This window comes from Protopterus annectens, chromosome 2.part0, assembly GCF_019279795.1.
Source record: "Protopterus annectens isolate FY-2018-M chromosome 2.part0, PAN1.0, whole genome shotgun sequence".
NCBI lineage: Eukaryota > Metazoa > Chordata > Ceratodontiformes > Protopteridae > Protopterus > Protopterus annectens.
The window spans coordinates 485,284,964-485,308,236 of NC_056728.1; the positions used below are offsets into that span (position 1 = coordinate 485,284,964).

General features: G+C 37.4%; 1 protein-coding gene across 2 annotated transcripts in view; it reads left to right on the top strand.

Moving 5' to 3' along the window:
* The window catches only part of NTRK2 (neurotrophic receptor tyrosine kinase 2), a 1,124,811-nt gene that overhangs the window by 843,767 nt on the left and 257,771 nt on the right, over positions 1–23,273 (top strand). For both annotated transcript variants that reach the window (XM_044060895.1, XM_044060896.1), the window contains exon 13: positions 11–141. In XM_044060895.1, coding sequence (XP_043916830.1) covers positions 11–141 — 131 coding nt within the window. The remainder of the gene's footprint in view (positions 1–10; positions 142–23,273) is intronic.

A 23,273-nucleotide genomic window follows, 5' to 3' on the forward strand; every position in this document is an offset into this window, starting at 1 on the left:
CTCTATGCAGTTGTGCAGCACATCAAACGTCACAACATCATCTTGAAGAGAGAACTTGGTGAAGGGGCCTTTGGGAAAGTATTCCTTGCTGAATGTTATAACCTTTGTCCTGAGCAGGACAAAATCCTGGTAGCAGTAAAGGTAAAATACCCTCTCTAATTTCCATTACTAATTCATAACAGTGCCTAATGCATCTTGTATTTATGATAAATGTTTGTCTCTCTCTTAACCTATCGTAACAGTACCACACAAAAGTTCCAGGGGCTAATGGAATGTCAGAAGAACATGATATCTGATCGCAGTGTAAACTGCAAAACTATAACTAGATTTCATTAAAAAATGACGCTGACAGAAAGGGACAACATCTACCCTGCCCACTTTGAAATATAATAAGGCAAAGATGCAAGTTTCATTAAAAATAGATGCAGACTACCATGTATGACATAGAGACAGTGATATCAATGTTTTATTACCCTTAATGATAAATTGCAAACCGAGTGTCAACTTTTGATAACAAGGCTGTACTCAGGAACAAGAATTTGATAAACAGTATTGCTATGTACCATGCAATGTCTGATCATTGTTAAAATACCCATTGGGCACTCTGGTTATTAAAGAAATATAAAATGACTTGTTTAGGCTTTAAACTGCATTACATACCTACAGACATTTTGAATCAAAGAATAGTCATACTATATTCTTACTGCACTTGAATACAATGTTTTTAGCTTATATTTCTTCTCAGTCAGATAACTGTTAGTCAGTATATGCTTTCTTTATTTCTTTGCATATGCACAAAACATACTGCTTTGAATAGACATAAGTCAGAGAATTCAGAGGACTCTTCTCTAGCTGTGCTAATCGCACAATGTGGGTTGGTCTGTTTGTATGATATAAAGAAATTCTGATTCAGAGACACGTTAAAGCTGCGGTGAGAAATGGATCCCTACTGAAATGTCAGCACTCCAAATGCCAAGTGCCAACAAGGCAAAAAAAAAAAGCACTAAAAACACAGGAAAATAGCAAATTCTTAAAATTGCTCTTCTGCTAAGTTATTTTTTACACTTATAGATATACCAACTCTAAGATCACCATACCTCAGAAAAGAAGGGAACATTCCAAGAAATGTCCATATTGGACATAATATATGCAAGCCTGTTTTTGGATATTTAGATTCCATGTTTCATGACTTGATCTAGCTGGTCCAATATTTCAAATGCTTCCCCTGAGTAACATGTTACTAGTGACTCATTATCCTATCTCTAAATAAAATACTGTATTGCCAGAGCAGACTGTGGTAATCCTCTCTCTAGCAGCCCTTACAACACATAAGCAAAGACACCCCCTACACACCATGTGCACCCACACGAGCACACACACACACACACACACACACACACACACACACACACACACACACACACACACACACACGCACACACACACACATGCACACACACATGCGCACACACACTCACACATAGACTAGGCATTCCCTACCTTACCCCACATAGGCAGACACACACAGACACACACACACACACACACACACACACACACACACACACACACACACACTTATGTGCACACACACACACACATATGCACACACTTATGCGCACACACACTCACACATAGACTAGGCATTCCCTACCTTACCCCACATAGGCAGACACACACAGACACACACACAGACACACACACACACACACACACACACACACACACACACACACACACACACACACACACACACACACACACGCACACATGCACACACGCACACACACACACACACACACACACACACACACACACACACACACACACACAATTCCCCTTCAGACACCCATTCTGCACCCACATGGTTGCACTGCACTTACCTACACTGCACGCACTCTGTTAGGAGTGAATAGGTGACCACCATCTTTTGACATAACTCACTTTTTCTGAATTGCTTGGTTAAGTACATTGGGAACTACAGAATTTCTGGGAAAGGGCACATGGCTAATCAGCATTAGTCACTCCACTGAACTGCTGTCCATGCTAAGGTCCCCGAAAGGGGAAAACCTCAGTTTTAGCATGGTCGCACAAGAGTCACGAATAGCACCACAACAAGGTCAAGCACACCAGCAGTACTATAACAATCTTCTTTAATGACACATGTGCTGCCGGTGTACTTGACCTTGTTGTGGTGCTATTCGTGACTCTTGTGCATTTGTGTTTTGGATGAGGAGTTTATAGTCGTAAGAACGCTCGTTCATTTTCAGGAATCAGTTTTAGCGTGGCGTCTGAACCGCAAAAGCTGACTGCAAAGCAGAAACTTTCTGTAATAAGACTTCAGCACCACAGTAAAAAGTTCTGAATTTCCCCAGTGGTTTTATTCTGTGTTTTTTTTTTTTTAAATAATTTCATCTTTATTCTGCTGCTGTGATTTTCATCTTCATCTCTGGAGCTACTGCTTTCTCATTAACATCAGAATTGAAGGTTCAAGACTCACTTTTGGTTGTGAGGTTTTGTTAGTGGAGATAACATTTTCAGAATGTACAGGGTATTGTCATTGATCTGTCATTGCTTAGTCTAGTATTCAATAAAATATCAGTGCTGCTTTAATCATGAACTGATGCCCTTTACTATAATGTCATATATGTATGACTGTCTCATCTTGACCAGTGTTTACCCGTTCAATAAAAAGCTAGCTTGAAGCTATCAAAAACTGCAAGCCACTAGCAACGTAATAGCTGATACTCTTTTCTACACCCTATATTCTCTCTGCTAAATCTATTCTTCTTCTGACAACTTATCTTACTATACCCAACGTCTCTGCTAATGTATATACTTAACACATGCCTTGCAGTACTGTACTGGCTACATGTATTTTTCTCCTTCATTTGTTATGAACTGGCTTATACTTTAACTGTGTCTTCAAGTGTATTGAAATTTCACTGGCTTTAAACAACTTACTTGTGCCATTGTTGTGCTTTATAATGAATTTTGTTTTACTAATCTATTCTAATATTACATACATTCATATTAACTGCCTTTGGACTACTCAGTTTCATATAGACTCCTCGGGAGTGAACTCTGTCTGGCATACAAAGTGATCACAGACCCCACCTTGATGGGACTACTGCATATCCGCAAGTCAAGCTCTATTCAAGTAACCACACGTGCAGCCAAAACCTGGTATGTGACATCAGCAAGACTTGTCGGCGGGACAGATTTGTGTCCAAGAGACTCCCCCATCTGTGGAATACACTCCCTCTCCACATCAAGCAGAGTACCTCCTTACCCCTTTTTAAGCGTAACCTGGATTGCTGGACAGAGGCATCGGGTGCTGATTTATCTAAACATGGGCTAAACTCTTGGCTAGGTTTAGAAGGGCCTCAGGGCCAATAGTCTAGCAATCCCCCATGATCCTGTGAATGTATGGAGTTTTTTTTCCCTGACATCCACTGAAAATTAGCTCTTCTTGGCCCAGTGGACTTTCCCAGTAAACAAATGCCAATCAATCAGTCAATCAGTAAATAAATAAATAAATAAATGTGGCAGAAGTTCCATGAAGTCCAAAGGGTAGAAAAGCATGGTGAAACAGATATTCATTAGTAGACAATGCTGTCTTCTCTTTGGCTTCAGGACTAAGTGGAATCAGTAAATATACCTTTGTTAGATCTCGTATGGTCAGATCCTTGCTCTGTCTTTCCCTGAATGACAGTATTCAGTGTGCTCATTGGACATGTCAGATTTAGATATGGCATCCAGGTTTTGAAAATTATGACAAAATATTACAAAATATTATAGAGTTGTCCAGCTTATGGACCAACACAATTTGACTTTTCCATTTAGTGATTCTTACTTTAAGCATTTTTAACTTCTTCATGCATTGCTGTTCTTTAGGACTCTGATATTCCTTGTGGCTTTAGATTTGAAATCTTCTCTGGCATAGTTTCATTTTGATGTTGAATTAAATCTGTTTTCACAGGTAGTCTAGAGATAGAATTCTCAGTAAAAACCCTTTTACTTTTTGTTTATGGGTCTTAGACAATGTTTTGCTTTTTTGAACAGTTGAAATGGAATTTCCACCTATTACACTACTTGGCATTTTTGTCATCGCTTAGGCTAGCTACAGAAGCTTCAGTACCTACACCCCACAGTTCACAATACCAAATTTTCGTATGACCCAAAATCAAAAGAATGAGACAAGAAGAGTGAAATCGCACAACACTGAACCTTTACATTGCTGGAAATTCAGAACAACAAAACAACAGCTGCTCCACATCAACACAAAGCTCTACCTTTTGTTGCATTTTTGCTGGGGACCAAGCCCCCTTGCACCCCCCATTTGGAGGCTGCACCACCCACACCCCCTGCAAATTATATACAGCAACTCCAAGATTGCACTACAGTGAGGAAATTTCCCGATCCTCACTGCACAGCAATCTCCATTAAGAAGCTCAGAGTGTGTGTGACATGCGCAGCTGGTGTTTCTTTGATCAGAATTTTGGCAATGTAAAGGCTGGGTGTTATGTGATCAGTTTCGATCTCCTTGTCACAATCTTTTGATTTTTAGTTATGTGAAAATTTGGTAGAGTGAAGTATACATATATATATATATATATATATATATATATATATATATATATATATGGATCTAGGACTATTGAACAAAAGTTCAATGGTCCGAATCCACTATCACTGAATGCACTTTAACGAAAGCGCTTTCACCGAAAAAACGCTTTCATTAAAGTGTGTAAAAAAAAATCAATAAATCTAATTTTATGCAGGGGAACAAGCCCCCCTGCACCCCCCATTTGGGGGGGCTGTATCCCCCACACCCCCCTACTTTAATATTTTCACTTCAAGATTGCACTACAGTGAGGAAAAAGGAATATTATCTTATCCACACCGTAGTACGATCTCCACGACAGTCATTCCCCCACGACTCCCTCTAGCTGCAGGCATACTTCCACGAAAGTGCTTTTTCGGTAAAAAGCACTTTCACAGAAGTATGCCCGGCTATTTGTGCTTCAGTGAAAAGTTCCTTCTGACACACACACACACACACACACACACACACACACACACACACACACACACACACACACACACACACACACACACGCACACACCTATGATGTATCTCCACTGGCTTCCTCTTTCCAGTTTTTCTTATTTCACATTTAACTGTGTTAATTTTCCTTACCATCTTACTAGAAACTTATTTTAAGTAACAGAAACTTATGATAACACCTTGTCCCCTGTTTATGTTTTAATTATATACCATCTATTGTCTCTCTCATGCACTGTGCATAGGTTGCTTAATTATTGGCCAAACAGTTTTAAGTGTATCTTGCACATTTGTACCATGTGATATCATACTTTTACATGATTGTTTTCCTTCTCCCAAGTATCCATTGCTATGTCTAACAAACCTTGGAATTGTTTTCTTTACAGTATCTCATATGGAATAAATCCTCTTAAAGCTTGCGTCACTCCTCTTACAGTAAAGGGGAGGCATGAACGTAAATTATTCCAGGTCATATCATCCTCTTCTATGATATCTTTAGCAGTGGTCTCAGATTTTTATTGTCATTAATAATAATGATAATAATAATAATAATAAAACATGTTTCAGGATGGTACAATGAAGTACTTACCTGTTTTACTTTAACACACCGGCAAATTTGGTGCATTGTCTGGGACACAGATGCAGTTCTATGGTCCTGTACCTGTTTTATAGTGTACTCTCCTTCAGATGCAAGAAACAGTAACGCTGTAGCTCTGTTTCATCCACCAAGACAGCATACAACAAGAAACAGTTGTTTCGCTGTGAAAGTGCCACTGGGTGCATAATGTAAAATAAAATCAGTGCACTGGCAAGAGCGCATTATCAAAATGAAGTCATGATGTGAGATTGTTGCCCTGTGGCTTTATATAGTTCACAAAGCTTCAAAAGAAATTTGTATTTGTAGTTGAAAATAAATGTGAACATTTTGAATGCACAGTAATAAGTTCATCTCAGTGCATACATTTGTGTTGTATATATTTGTTGAATGTGAATATTACAGATAAGTGTCTGTTTCAGTGTTTATGTATATGTGTCTGTGTCTTGTTGTTCAGACTCTCACTTTAACATTCCCAGCTCTTTTACATATGGCATACTGCTTCATATGTTTTTAGTTTGTTTATATAATAACGTCCAACATTTCACAATACATTGTTTTGCTGCCACTGACAAATGTCAGCAGAATAATTTATTTAAGCAATAATTTTTACTGCCTAGTAAAATAGCATTTTGTCTGTAATCAGTATATTATTTTGGTATAAATGAAACCACTGATGTTATAACTGCATCTGCAATTAATTTGCAGAAAATTAAAACTGATGGGACAATTATATTATTTTGGCATAGACAGTCTGCATTTCTTCAGTCTTGTGTTATAGATCATACCAATAACAATTTTTGAAGATGGAAAGTTTCCATTTTAATCTAATTTTAACACCCCTAAATTTTACTGTCTTCAAACATACTAGCCACTGTTGTGATTTATTTATTTATTTTGAACAGAATATTTTACCTGAGCACAGCTGATTTTCCATGGAGACCTACGGAGGAATGTCCCAATAATACAATGTAATACTTCATGGTTATATAGTTAGTAGCAATATATCACCTCCACGTGTCATTGAAAAAATCCAAATGCTTAGACATTAGTTACAGGCATATGCCTTAGTACTTCAATAAATACAGACAGTAAAGATCCATACGTTAACTATCATATAATTTTGATAAAAAAATGATTCTAAGCAAGATTTGCCGTGTTAGTTCTGTGAGGATGAATAACCAGAAGAAACAGATTAAGACATTATGATGGGAACTGTACCATAGTTCACAAACCTAGGTTTCCTGTGCTTAGTGCATAAATGGAGTATGTAATTAATTGCTTTATAAACAACAGGGAAACTGGTAGTCTTATTCAGACAAACCTATGACTGAGGAGTTGAATATACATTCATTGCAGAAAGGAATTGTGAATAATATGTGGATTGCATGAGATTCAGTATATAATGGGTTCCATAGGAATGACAGGAGTCATAGGAAATACAAGGCTATTAGAACAGAGGCCACATGTACCTTGCCAAAAATACCCTCAGGCTCTACTAACCTTGTTACAGAAGGCAAGGCCTTTAAGAACTACATTGTATTTTAGGGCACCCATCCAATTGTCTAAACAATGCTTAGCATGTAAAGGGAGTATATTGCAGAGTAAGGGGAGGCACTAAGTGCTAAAATTATTTCTCTGTTTAGTTCCATTTATTCACGAAAACCACCAAAGAAGAGAGAGCAGGAACTAGATGCACACAGGTTTATTCTGGTACCTCGGCTTCCACAGCCTTCAAAGGAATAACCATTTCCAACAAATGCATCATTTTATACAAATTTCCTTGATTAATTATATAGTGGGTTGTGGGTGCACTCCACCTAAATATTATATAGGGCAAACCAAACGCCAGCTAAAGTTAAGAATTATGGAACACATGGGTGACATTAGAAATGGCAGGATGGAAAGTCCAGTTTCAGAACATTTTAATAAATCACATAATGGGGAGCTGGATTCCTTGTTTTTTTGTGCATTGGCTAAACCTGACAGTTATAATACTGGGAATTTTTTACGTAAGTTGTTAAAATTGGAAAGCATGTTTATTCTAAACTTTGGTACTTTGAAACCTAAAGGTTTAAATTTAGAAAACAACTTGACTATTTGAGATATGGTGTAGTATTATAAATAATAATTTTGGTACTATGCACCAAATACTTTATTTTGTCAAAAAAATATTCCCTATTGTCTGTGTTTTAGTAATTCTCTGTATGGCCCTTTTATTTTGTGAATGATGCATTGTATGATTATCCAATTAATTAATCAAGAAAATTTGTATAAAATGATGCATTTGTTGGAAATGGTTATTCCTTTGAAGGCTGTGGAAGCCGAGGTACCAGAATAAACCTGCGTGCATCTAGTTCCTGCTCTCTCTTCTTTGGTGGTTTTCGTGAACAATTTATGTTTGGTTTTTATAGTTCCATTTATTCCCAGATGGAGATTTAGATTTCATGTTCTACTCTTGGCCTCACATAAAAAAAAAATGAAGGTCTCTAATAAGGGGATCCCTGGGGACATGGAAAGCAAGGCATGTATCTCCCCTCAAACGTCTATATGACACTGAGGACAGCTGAAATACCTCCAGCCTTTTCTGATAGCTAATATTTTTCAGGCCTGAAATTCTTTTTTGTTAAAAACATCTGTATTCTATAATGGTTCTAACAAGGGCAGACTACAAGACAATAATAATTCCTTGAATTTGGACGAGATGCCCTTGGTGATTAATCATAATTATCAATGACAAACCACAAGTATGACACTTAACCAGCATAGATGGATAATATATCAACAGTTGCTATGCAAAGATCAAAGAAGAGGGAGCCATTCACTCAGATGCCAAGGTTTCTGATGAGAAACTCATTGGAGAGTGAAGTATCACGATACAGTAGGTGTAAGTAATTTCTTGTTTACCAAAGAAGAAGATGATACTACATTTCTTTGCATGTAGTTTGAATTCTTTTTCAGTGCAATATGTGTTAATGTGTGATAGTTCCACTTGAAAGGAATTTGTATCATTTGTTGACTTGACAACTACACTCAACTTGCAACCATCAGCAAGCATAGACAGCCAAAGATAATTGTAGTCAGTGTTGGGATCAGAGAAATAAATACCAAAAAGGAGGGGGAGTAATATGGACCAGTGAAGGATGTCACTGGTCACTTTTTCCATATCTGAAGAGGCATTACTGACCCTGACAGTATGCATTCTTTCCTTGAACTAGTTTGTAATCCATCTTACCAATTAGGAATCTATGTTTAAGATGATTAGCTTGTATGCATTCACACAGTGTGGTATGGTATCAAATGTCATTGTTAGATCTAGGAATTCAAGTGTGAACACTGTGATCTTTAGAAATAAATTTAAAAGACTGATCAGACATCTAAAAATCTAAATTGTTGTGGGTCAAACCTGATTAAGTTTTCTGTGTCCTGGTCCATGAGGTCAGTGTTGATGCAGTCCATGGCTTTACAGACAAGAACAGTAAGGCTGATGGGTCTGTAGTTGCTTCAGTCAGAGGTGTGTCCACTCTTATGAATGAGTATTACCAGCACGGCCATGTGCATTTGGTTGGGAGTAGAGCCTGTGGCAAGACCAAGGATGAACAATTTAAGGAGGGGATCGACAAATATCTGTTTTACACTCTGTATAAGACAACACTGAAGGTTGTCAGAACCCAGTGAAAAAGTAATTTTGGTCTTGGAGGCAGTTTAAGGATATGGTCCATAAAGACACCGGGGGATGGAGATCAGGTGTACATGGTGATGATGATAGTTTTATGGGATAAATTTTAGCGAACTTGTTGGCCAATTATGATGGCAATGTAATTAGGATTTGAATGGAGGTACCATTATTAGTGAAGTTCTGAGCAGTGATGTAAATTATTCCTTAGTTTTCTAACATCATTGAAGAAGGACTTATAATTATCCTTAGCTTCTAAAGCAAGTCTATGTTCAAGAGAGGTTTTGCTGGTCTTAATAGCCACCTTCAGTTTCTTGGTGAAGAGTTTTATATTCTCATTATGATGAGAGGTTCTGTCCTTACAAGGTAATCTGAAAAGTTTCTTACTTCTCTTGTAAAGTTTATTTGCACATAATGATGACTGGGAGGGGTGCTATTAAAGTTGTTGCTGTATTTGTTTCTGGAGGGGACAGCCCTCTGAATGTATTTATCTAAATAACGATCCTTGGCATAGGTGGCTATATATCTGGAATTATTCCAGGGTTAACTTGGGAGAATTTTTTGATTTTGTCACAGTTTTATAAGGTTAATCTTTTGAAGTCTATAAGGAGGATGGTGTTGGTAACCATGTAAGAAGACTTTCAGAGGGTAAAGCTTACCAGTTGGTGACCAGACTTAATATCTGAGGGACCAGTCAGGGTCAGGGAGCAGGCCACAGCCACATTTGTAAGAACTAAGTCCAGAGTATTTCCACCCCCAGTGGGGTTAGAGACATTTTGACCAAGGGAGTTATAATTCATCTAGTCTAAGAAACATTATGTATCCCTGATGTTAGAAGTATATAGGTACTTTAGTCTATGAAGGGGTAGTTGAAGTCACCAAGGATTAGAGATCCATCATTAATAAGAATGTTTTTGAGGATTGTTAGGAACTGATCATGTTCATGGGGGGGGGGGGCATTGAAGGGGACCTGTTACAAGCTATAAATTGAATGTTCAGCTTATCTAGTGTACAAAAGAGTTCAGTGAATGCACTTGGAGGGCCACTGTGTATCAGTTTGCTAAGGATGAAATCCATGAAGGCACTGCTGCCATTTCCATTGGACTTAAGGCATGATAAGCTTAGATCCCAGGTACAGAGAGGGGCCCTCATTGCATCTGAACCATGCCAGGTACAGAGAGGGGGCCCTCATTGCATCTTAACCATGTCAGGTACAGAGAGGGACCCTCATTGCATCTGAACCATGTTGCAATTACTACATAAATATGGACTCATTCCAGATGAAGAAGTGTCTCCAGATAGGGCCACTTGTTATTTAGGTTCTTGGCATTGAGAAGGGCCAACTTGATGCTGTCTAATTTATGACTGGATTTGTTGGTTAGGGTTGAACTCTGTCAAACAAAAAGGCACAATGGGGTAGCAAAGGCATTGGCCAGTATGCACAAGCCCCTAAATGAAAGATTTGGACCCTGCAGGGGAAAGAAAAGTAGGATTGCTGATCATCTTATACTGGGAGATGAGACCCAGAAATCTCAGACTGCTACTAGAGCACCTGGAATGACACTAGCTACTTAGCTAGTTGCCAAAACCAATTATCCTTTCTTTGAATCTGGACATAATTTTCATTGAGGGTTGAATATCACCAAAGACTAGAATCTTATCCTTGCTATATTTCAATTTTGAAACTTCATCATATAATTTAATTAAATGTATTCCTCTTTAAATATTTGAACTCCAATATATTTCTTTAATCGGGCTTAGATAATTGTACAGAGAAGGTTACTGGCTCATAATGTGAATTAACTAGGGAAGGAGTTACCAGGTGGGGTTTGCATGATGACGTACTAGCTCAGGAATAGTTTGTCCTCTAGATGAGATGGTAAAAATCTGCTTCACAGAGTGTTTATTTATTAGATTCAAAGCCATTTGAGCATATCCTACACCAGAGGTCTAGGTACTCTAATTTACTAAGGGGAAGTTAAGTTCCCCTAAACTGACAGAGTACTTACTAATGGAGAATTCATCCAGTAAATTTAGAAACCTTAAATGAACTTCAGGGGATACAGAAGGTGTCCTGTAACAGGTGATAAACTGATAGTTGATATTGTTTAGTGTGACTAAGAGTCTCTGGGAATCTGCCTGGGGTTGATGAGGTCTGCAACAAACATGGATATACTGCCACAGTTGCCATCACTTCTGAAAGCGTGGTAGGTGCAGAGTGTAGGTGTAGATAGATGCTTTCTGGACATTTAAAACAGGTTACTGTAATTAGACATACATGGATGCATTCCGAGCTGTTTCATTAAGATTATGTAAAATGTTTCTAATTTATCATGTTGTGTTAAGATTATGCATGTTGTTTCTAATTTCTCACATTGTATTAACATTATGTAAACTGCTAGATTACCATCCTATGGAAATTGTTAGCGAATTATCATGATATGTTAAAACATTTATCATGATACATTAAGATTATATTAACTTTTAGCAATTGATCATCTGTATTAAAATTAAGTAATTTGTTCACAATTTACCATGCCATGTTAAAACTTAGTAATTTCTCATACTGCATTAAAATTTTGTAAACCATTAGGAAGTTACAAAGCTATGTTAAGATTATACAAAGCTGTGTTAAAATTATGTAAATTGTTGGTAAATTACAAAGCTTTGTTAAGATTATGTAAACTGTTAGATTACCATCCTGTTCATTTACTGTACTTTTATTGTTTATTATATATCTTCCAAACTGCCTTCAAAGGCAGAATAAAAAATGCAAGCAGCACCTTTCTGTATTAAGTGCAAGATATGATATTCCAACAAGCAATATGTTGTAGTTACATGTAAGCATAACTGGAGAATGCAATCAGCAGTACACATTCAGTGTGAATTATCCCATTGAGAAATAAGAAGAAATTATGTAAGTCTGCAATTTGTACATCTATTGTATTATGTCAGAAAATGCTTAGGTACCTACTTATGAATCAGAGCGAGAATGTTTTTAAAATAATGCTAGGCATGTTAAAGAAAATTATTAATGTGTTTGTTCTATATGTTGTCATTTGTGTATACTGTTAATAATTATACAACTTTTTGCACTGTTAATTAAAAATAACATTATGCCTGTTTTCAAGTATAAATGCAAATAGATTAAAAAAAATGAAAATTAAACTATGAGGACTACAATTTTTGATGTACTTTGTTGCCAGCTAAACTTGAGAATAAACATGATTAACAAAATCCTGTGGGGCAATTAACTGCATACCTTACTAATTTACTGAGATATTTTCAAGTGTCACCATAATTTATTGAACTGGGAAAAGATAAAACAACTCTGGCAGTTACTGTATAAGAATAAGGCACTTAGAGATATTAATAAGTTAGTTCTTGTGATGCAGGGTTTGATTCCCTCAGCCTTCATCTGCCATCTGAATGACCATTAGCAAGTCACTTAGACAAACAATGCTTTGGGTTAAATGGGAATTCTATTCTAGGCTCGTTAATGGTCTCCTGGACTGCATGCACTAGTATTTGTCCAGGTATAAAACTATGCTACCAGACAGGCATGCATTTTCATTTAGAGTGCAAAAATGCTTCTATGGCTAGAAACTCAAGCTGGGGATAGTAAACACACACACACACACACACACACACACACACACACACACACACACACACACACACACACACACACATATGTATATATATATATATATATATATATATATGGATTCACTTCATAATCTCGAAAGACTGAAATCTCAAATTTCAGTTTTTCGAGACCATGAAATCGAATCCACACAACACCAAAAGCCCACAACCGCGAAGCCCAAAACTGCAAAATTTAAAACACTGAACACACAGCACACACCAGACAACACATATACCACAACACCCACACCACAAAATAAACAAACAAAACAACACACATCCACAAACATACATCACAAATAAGTAGGGAAGGCATGCCCCCCACACCTCCCTACTTATATATACTAACTCTGAGATCACACAAACAGCAAACAAAAGCAAACTCACAGACACACACATTCTACAGTCACACACACGCACACACACACACACACACACACACACACACACACACACACACACACACACACACACGCACACAGACACACACACACACACACACATCACACATATCAGCCCACTCACATACATTCAAACTCCCACCCAAAACCCTTACAAAACACTCACTTACCTGACATTACACCTAAATCCACACATGGCATGGCACACCATCCACATACAACCCCGGACATTCAGTAGAGTAAAGCCATAACCGCAAATTTGAGATATTCTAATTCAGAATTATGCACTTTTGCTATTTCAAAACTTCAACTTTCTAGTCTCGAGATACTGAAATTCAACATTTCAGTATTTCGGGATTATAAAGTGTTTCCATATATAATATATATTTATATATATATATATATATATATATATATATATATATATATATATATAGGGATTCGTATCACTTCACTGACAGACCATTTCACTGAGACCAAATCACCTAAAGTTCATTTCACTGAAAGTTAATTTCACCTAAAACTCATTTCACTGACAAATAATACTCCAAGGCAAGTGAAAGGTATTTGTCCTTTTCCCCACTGTAGTGTGATCCTGGTGTTAGTATATATTGTTAGGGGGGTGTGGGGCACAGCCCCCAAACTGGAGGGTGGTGGGGGGGTCATAGCCCCCCACTTAATTTGGTTTTCTGTTGTCTGGTTTTGTTTTACATTATTTTGTAAAACCGAACTAAGTGGGGGGCAATGCCTCCCACATCCCCCACACCCCCCTAAATATATATACTAACACTAGAATCACACTGCAGTGGGGAAAAGGACATATACTTTTGACTTGCCTTAGAGTACTACTTGTCAGTGAAATGAGTTTTAGGTGAAATGCGTTTTAGGTGAAATGAAGTTTAGGTGATTTGGTCCCAGTGAAATGGGTGTCAGTGAAATGGTCTTTCAGTGAAGTGATACGAATCCATATATATATATATATATATATATATATATATATATATATATATAGATATATATATATACATAGGTTTATAGGTGTTTACTAGACTAATGATCACAAGGGCCTTTATAAGCCTAGCCAGGCATCCCAAATCTCTGACAAGTTCTAATACCCTTAATAAGTTTAAGCAGGGGATTGGGAGATGAAACATTTACAAGCAGAGGCCTGTGAGTTGAACCATTTGCAGGTTGCCTGTGCCCAGTAGAGATATAGGTGCCAAGCCAGGATGAATTTCCTGTTCCCCATCCAATTGTCCAAGATACACATGAATTGGGTTAGGGAGGAACTCTGCTTCACATGGATGGGGAGCTTGTTCCAGAGACGGGATAGACTCTGGGATACATACCTGTCTCTCCAGCAGGTCTTATTTTGTATCACAGGCAAGGTTTAGGTCTTATGAATGGGTAATTCTTATGCTGTTTGTTTTGTGGATATGCAGGAGGCCCATCAAAGTGGGATCTGACAATGCCCTGCATGCCAGGCATAGATCTCCCCTCAACAGCCTAAAGGAGATAGAATACAGGGATAGGGCCTGGAGACAGTCTGCATACAACATTTTACTTATGCCTTGTGTTCTTTTTTTGAGGAACCTCTGTGGACATTCCAATTGCCAGATATGCCTGGGTAGGTACAAACCATTCAGATCTAAAGACAAGGATACTCTAAAGGTGGCCAGAACAAACCTAAACAAAGACATTAAAGAGGCAAATAGAATCTATGGATGAAAAATTCAGGGTCACTTTAATGACCAAAGGGACTCTAGATGTCTATGGAAAGGCATACAAGGCATAAGTGACTACAAAACTGCATCTGTCCAGTGTGATGACAGCACAGAATTCTTAAACCAGCTAAACAACTTCTTCTGCAGCTGCAATGTGGGCAACAAAACTGTGTCAAATAAACTACCTGTCGGTCAAGTTGAAGACGTGCTATGCCTCAGCACAGCTGATGGACTGAAAACATTGTGACAAATTAACCCAAGGAAAGCAGCTGGTCCAGATAACATTATGAGTATGGTTCTCAGGGTCTGTACTGCGCAGCTGGCATCGGTACTCACAGACATTTTCAATACATCACTGCTATTAGCCATCGTACCGAGATGTTTTAAGAACATGACTATCATTCCCTTACCCAAGAAACCACAACCAGCAAGTCTGAATGATTATCGCCCAGTTACTCTAACATTGACAGTAATGAAGTTCTTCGACTGGCTGATCAAGGACCACATCGCAGGAAGCATATCTGCAACACTAGATACATTTCAGTTGGGCTAAAGTTCAAACTGCTGCACAGCAGACACCATCTCTTTAGCACTTCATGAAACCTTGACTGCCTTGGAAAATAAGGACTGTTATGTCAGGATGTTATTCATTGACATCAGTTCCTTTAATACTGTCATCCCCAAGAACCTGGTGATGAAACTAATCCAACTGGGCATGAACAACCCCTTGTGCAATTGGATACTAGACTTTCTCACAGACAGACCCCACAAGGTATGTGTGGGAAATAATAGCTCTAAAAGCATAGCTCTGACCACAGGTGTACCATAGGGCTGTGTCCTAAGTTCTCTACTATTCACCTTGCTTACATGTGATTGTGTATGAATCCAACAGAATTATCAAGTTTGCAGATGATACTACAGTTATAGGTCTTGTAAGGAATAGCATGGAAACAGCATATAGGAGTGAAGTGGAACATCTGCTTGTCTGGTGTGACAGCAACAATCTGGCATTGAATGTCATCAAGACCAAGGAACTGACTGTGGACTTTAAGAGGTCTCAGGGAGCACAACGGCCTCTAGAAATCAAGGGAGTAGCAGTAGAAAGAGTCAAGAGCATTAAGTTCCTGGGCATACACATATCAGATGACCTGTCTTGGTAAGTGCACACCAACCACACTGCCAAAAAAGCTCAGTAATGTTTGCACTTCATATGGAAACTGAGGAAAGCAAACTTGTCACATTCCATCTTTCAAGCCTTCTATAGGTGAACCATCAAGAGGATACTGACAAACAACATTATTGTGTGGTACAGGAACTGTAATGCATCAGATCACAAGGTTTCTGTACAGTAGTAACAGCAGCTTTAAGAATCATTGGCTCTTCACTGGCATTCTTGGATGACTTACATGCTGTATTGGAAGGGCTAGAAAGATAATAAATGACCATACTTATCCTGCTTGTGGTAGGTTCTCCCACCTTTCCTTGAGTAGACATTACTGCCACATGCCAGAAGCCATTCTGCTCTTTCAACCAATTAAGTGAACATTGTCTTGGCTAATCCAGTAAATGACATCCTCTCATGTCCATTTATTCTAAGATCAATACTACTAGTAGCGCACTTTAGTGCAATATCCAAATCTTCATCTGTGCTGAAACTTGAATGAGCAATACACTATGCAATATTTTAGCTTCACAGGTATCTGTTAGTGTGAAAATTCAATTTTGTGCAATATCTACTTGTGCAATACCCTAAATGGCACATTTTTATACTTGTAATGTCTATAAGTGTCTGTCCTAGTATTACTAAACAGTAACTATATGTATGTATGTTTCATTTAGCTGTACTATGTGCAGATCTAAATGATAGTAACATTTATTTTGACTTTGACTTTGACTATGCAGCTATTAACATGCTTGTTTCTATGAATAGTTCTACATATGCAGTAGTGTTTTATGGGGGCTTGAAATTTTGCCAGGTTATCACTTAACAGCAGGAAGATAGCCTTAGAGTAGTTCCTGAATATTCCAGGGTTAGCTGGGGGTCCAGGTTTTATTTTTACTTATATATATATATATATATATATATATATATATATATATATATATAAAATTATCATTCCTTTATTGAGTTTCTTAGGCTACATGTTTTCATTTCTTTTTCATTGCCGAGCTTTTACTTGTGTAACTGATTAATACATATTTTGCATTCACTATGGAATTTAAGTCATTGCTGAATATGTGGGCCCTATCTGGTGAAATAATAAACTGACAAATGCATGATTGCCCTTATTCTGACTTATTATAATACCCTGATTGAATGACTGCCAGAGAATGCTGCTGCAAAAGGAGCATTGATTAGCCTAATTTATGTTAACACTGCAGACTGAAACCCTGTCCTCTGGCAGACATTGACAAGATACACCTTTTTATAGTTGATCTGTCTGCACTGCACCACAGTAAAGCAGATATACATGTTTGCAACAGCACACAAAGAATGGAATTAGATGCATTATAGCTTTGGCGTATTTTTCTACATACTTTGTACTCATTGCATGTAAGCTGCTACAGACCTTACAAGTTATGCATTTGTACATTTACCTTTACACAAGGCTGTTAAGAATAATTTAGATCAGACTATGTTTAACAAGTACTGGCAGAAATGGATATGGTAGCTGAAATAATATGTGTCAAAAAGACTATAAGTTGTCACCGAAGCTTCTCAGCAGAAAAGCAGAGAATAATAAAGATTGTATTTATAGAATGGGTCCCATTGATCTTAGCAACAAGCATAAAAGTGTTTAAAACAAAAGTAAAACAATACTTATTAAAGAGAACAAATTTGTGTTTCATACACAATGGTTGACTACTAAGACTACTGTAAATTGTCACATGCCTATAATAGTAAAAGGTGATAAGAAATCACAATCATGAGGTTCTAAAGTCCAAACTGTATATATGTAAGCACTTGGTAATCTCTGCAAATATGTAAATCCTAGCATTATGTGTCATATGCAACATACTCAATGTTATAATGAAAGGGACTCAGTACTATACACTGTTTCAGTTCTGCACTTTGCGCATTGTTTTCAGTATTCAGTTCAGTACTATATAGTTCCAGTGTACTCCGATTTACTCACTGTATAAACATTGCAACTATACATCACGTCTGAAAAGCTTCTCTTGACCAGTACACTCAACAAGTTAGCAAATAAAAATAAAAATAAATAAATGTTATAGCATAATTCAAAACTATCTTTAAGCTATACAAGATCTAACCTCTTTCTATTCCAAGTCTTCTCTCCTTTCACAAGATATTGTACATTATGCTGTGCTTGTTTGTATATTGCACTAAGCTTGTTCACTGAAATGTGTATATGTGTATGTATATATATATGTATATATATATATATATATATATATATATATATATATATATGTATATATATATATATTCACTTCATAATCTCAAAATACTGAAACATCGAATTTCAGTATTTTGAAACTATGAAACCGAATCCACAAAACACCGAAACTACAAAACCCTGAGCCCAAAACCACGAAATTCAAAACACCAAACAATCCGCATACACTACACCATACATACACCACAACACCCGCATCACAACATAAACAAACAAAAACTACACACATACACAACTCATACACACATAAGCAGGGGGGCAAGCTTTATATAACTTTAATAACTTTTTATGTAATTAGTCTGAACTGTTCTGCTATTGTTTACATTTCTGTACTTTTTGTTTGTGAAATGTTTTGCATTTAACGTGGGCCAAAACTGAAATTGGTCAGTATTAATTAGTGCACTACCCCACTAAACAAATATTCACTATAACTAAAATTAGTTTTCCTTGAAAATTTAGAAACATGCTACGGGTCAGTACGTAAAACAAAACTTCTATAGCACAAGATAGGCAAATTATTTGTGAATAATACTTTGCTGACAGCAAATTTCAGTATATTAAGATATAATGCAGTTTTAGAATGCAATAAAGCATGTTAGATGCTGATGCATAATCAGATAAGATGTGTTCATTCAGGCAGTACAGTGGTGCAGTGGTTAACATTGTTGCCTCACAGCTAGAGGTTTTCCAGTTCGATTCTTGGCTGGGGTGCACCTCTGGGTGGAGTTTGCATGTTCTCCCTGTGTTTGTGTGGGTTTCCTCCAGGTATTCTGGTTTTCTTCCACATTCTAAAGACGTGTCTGGAGTGTTTTTCCCCAGGCCTCTGCTGAAAAAATAGACTCGGTCCTAGTCAGACTTTCTCACTTAACAAATGTTAAATAAATAAATAATTCACAGTTCAAGCCTCTCTTTTTTTCTTTCTTATTGTTGGATTAAAGTTCTCTGTTTACAATGGTAAAAATGCAACCACTAAGACATAACTTTTTGCTCAGCCTGTATATACATTTATTTAGGTACCTTTTATGTTCTGAAGCTGAAAATAAGCATTCTTCACATTTCAAGTATTTTATTAATTAAGACATTTTAAAGAAATGTGGTATTAGTTCTTACAACATAAAACATATTTATATATATATTAAATTTTCATACCTTACCTCCACATAGGTGTTTTATCACAGCCATTGCTCTAAGTTTTAAGAGCCACCAACATGAAGATAATGAAATTCGAGCTTCATCAGTTGCATTTTTGCACTTTTATAATGACAATACTCACGACAAACATCGAAGATTGAAGCAATGTTAATTTCATGAATTAGGAGGGGGTCCATTCCTATCACAATAGAAATTAAAATGAGATAAGCCCTGCATTATTCCAACATGCAGCATAATATATTTGAGCATGGAAGTGTAATATATCATACAAAAGTACCAAAAAGGAGACATATTAATCAGCCATGTATCATACCTGCCAAATAAAGGCAACCACATTACAGGATACTACATAATGTAGTTGGAGTCTCACTAAAGGCTAATTTTGAGTGTAACCCCAGTAAAGGAAGAAATATATCTAAATAAATGAATAAATGTATAAAAAAGAAATGACACTGGGGAAGGAAAAAACACACCTGACTATTAGTACCCACATTGTAAACAGCTAGCAAAGTATAACATGCAATATCACAACATAAGGACAAAAACATATCCTGTCTCCAGCACTTCATTACACAAATATCATACTCTTCTGACATAAATTTTGGAGCATTGTTTTTGCGTATGAAATTTTTTCAGCATGATAAAATACTGAAAGAACTAAGCAGGAATACAGCAATAAGCATTATATTACATATATACATTCATTCCCAAAATACTATATGAAAGGCTGAGAGGAGCTGTGACACAACACTGCATCTTCACAACTGTATAATTACGTAAAGGTACCTGCATGCTAACCTATGAGTGTGTGTTTATTGTGTACTGAAGCATAGCTTGTGTACACACTTAGGATAAGTCAGCAACAGGAAGTTTCCAAAAGGGATGCACACTCCTGGCGCATGGAATGTCATGCCCATGCAGTAAGCAGCATTCACAAAATGACCAAAAACGCAGTGGGCAACAGTATGGAAACAATCCTAGAAGTCTCTTCACAAACTGTACAGGTCATCAATGTGTACTTAACATACAGAGAAGACTAGCAGTGTCAAAGTTGCTTTAGTCATATCACAGGTAATATGTGGCAAGAAATGCGGCCATACACCATACAGAAAGAAAGGTGGAATGTACAACCTGAATGCATGTGTCCCAGGCCCCCAGAAATCAGAATTGCAGCTGGCATATAAACAAAGTGCCCAGTAATGTATTGCAATGTTTACACAATATGCACAGGAAGCCAGGTCTGCCTGGTAACAGTGCAGACTGATGCATCATCGAGTGCACTTATTGTTGGAAACGACTACTCTGCTGGCCCAACACCATCTGATGCTGGTGAACCTGAACTCTTTACAACACAGCATATTCAGCAACAGTGATGAGTGCCCCTGTCATACCGAGTTGTGAACCGGCCATTCATAGCAGCAGAGTGGACAGGATATAAGGCTCATAGGTTCATAGGATGATACTAGGCTATTGGCCCAGAGGCCCTTATAAGCCTAGCCAAGAATTTGGCCCATGTTCCCTCAAAGTCAGCACCTGTTTCTTCTGTCCATCAGGGACACAGGTGGGATCCAAGGGGTGTATTTTCTGTTTCCCAGGTGGGATCTCACTGGCTTCCCATATATCTGTGTAGAACAATCAAGCTTATATCCATCCACAATAGCATCATGGATCCATACATTAGGAACCATGATGATGCTCTCAGTAATTATCTTGGAGCCAAGCTCATTCAGAAAGCTCATAACATGCTGCATATGTTGCGCACATGCAGAGTTCTTCCATGGCTATCAATAGCCTACCACCAACCAATGAAATCTGGACACATCAGACTGAACTGTGGTAGTCTGATCAATACCTGACCCACTATATATGCTATCAGACAGCTATTAACATATAAAAATGTAAAAAAAATAATCATGCCCATACCAACTAATATCTATCTAGTAGTTCACAATACATTATATGAGGTATGTTACTTACCCAACTGTCAGAGTTTTTTCATTCTGACAACTGTCATATTTGCTCAGCTACTGGGCTGATCTGCAAAACACATTGTCATAAAGAAACATTAGCACAACAGTCCAAGATATTTACTACAGTGATAACGTGCATGAACATATGCACCATATTATCAACTGTTATATACTCTGTAGAAGCTAGTACATTTAAGAAGAGAATGTTTAAAGCCACTTTTTTGCCATGGAAAAGCCTGATAGCATGCACATGTGCAGTAACTTAATGCAGGTGTGTACAGATAGTTGTCTGCATGGGTGCATTCATTACTCATTATACTGTATTATCACGTTTGATTTATAAATCGCGGTACCCAACTCATGTTTAACTAAGTGCCACTTAATAATGTATTTAGTATGTTACTACTGTAAAATGTTTGTTCATCATCCGTAGATGAGCTAGCTACTTCTGTGCTCATCCCCGGTAAAGGCTAAGTAATGTCTAAGTAACTGAATAACAAAGAAATTATATCATAACTGGGAAGACTGCCACTCCTTTCCATGTGTAGGAACAGAACCACTGCCAATAGTTTCACTCACCAGTCCAGTAGAAAGTTCTGTCACTGATTCTTAGCTTATTGCTATGGCAGTCTATTGTGTAGTGTCACAAAACAACCGAATACTGGAAGTTGACTCATTTTCTTCATTTTTAACATCACCACAGTCACTGTCCCAGTTCTGGTATCAGTATTGCTTTGTCAGGATTGTCAGTTTGCATAACCCGTGATAGTTGTATTCTGATCCGGTTAAAATGTCGCCTGTAACAAATCCCTGTATCAATTTCATGAACTTGAAAAGAATGTGGACCTGTTTTATCAGTGATATCTGTGGGAATCCACATTGGACCTCAGCATTTACCATTCATGAGATAATAGTACTTCTTCATTTAATAATCCATTCTTTACATGCTTGTCACTCTGGAAACTGTGCACATATTGTACAGTCCCAGCAGATCCATTCAGGGTCGGTTTCAAGTCCATCAGTATGTTGTGACACTTGAGAACTGTACTGTGTTTAAAATCACACACTGGTAATATTGTAGAGCATCTATGAATTCTTGTTGCTGTATTTGTAGGTAAACTTTTATGCTCACCAAGCAAGGTTAGTAAAGACTTCTGATCTGTAATAAGTTAAATTTTCTATCCCCACCAAATAGTGAAGAATGTCTTTACTCCAAAAATGAAAGAAAATGCCCCTTTCTCAGTATGAGAATACCTTCTCTCAGCAGAAGGAAGAGTTTTAAATACGTACCCAGTTGGTCTTGTTTCTGTTGAAGAAACCATAAGTTGACTTGCTAGACCTATGCCATACACTGGTAAACCATGAGCAAATGATATAGTGGCAGTTAATCATAATGTATCAACACTTTTATCCCATATAAGTGATTCCTTATATTATCTCAAGGCATTTTACTTAAGGCTTTTTCGTGGCCTCAGAACATTATTTATCAACAACATATTCAGCAGAGCTAGCATTCTGGTTTGACATGACATTTTCATAACCAAGAAATATGTACAACTCTTCCACATATGTGTGTAAATGCGTTTATGTGTGGGGAGGGTACTCATGAATGGCCTT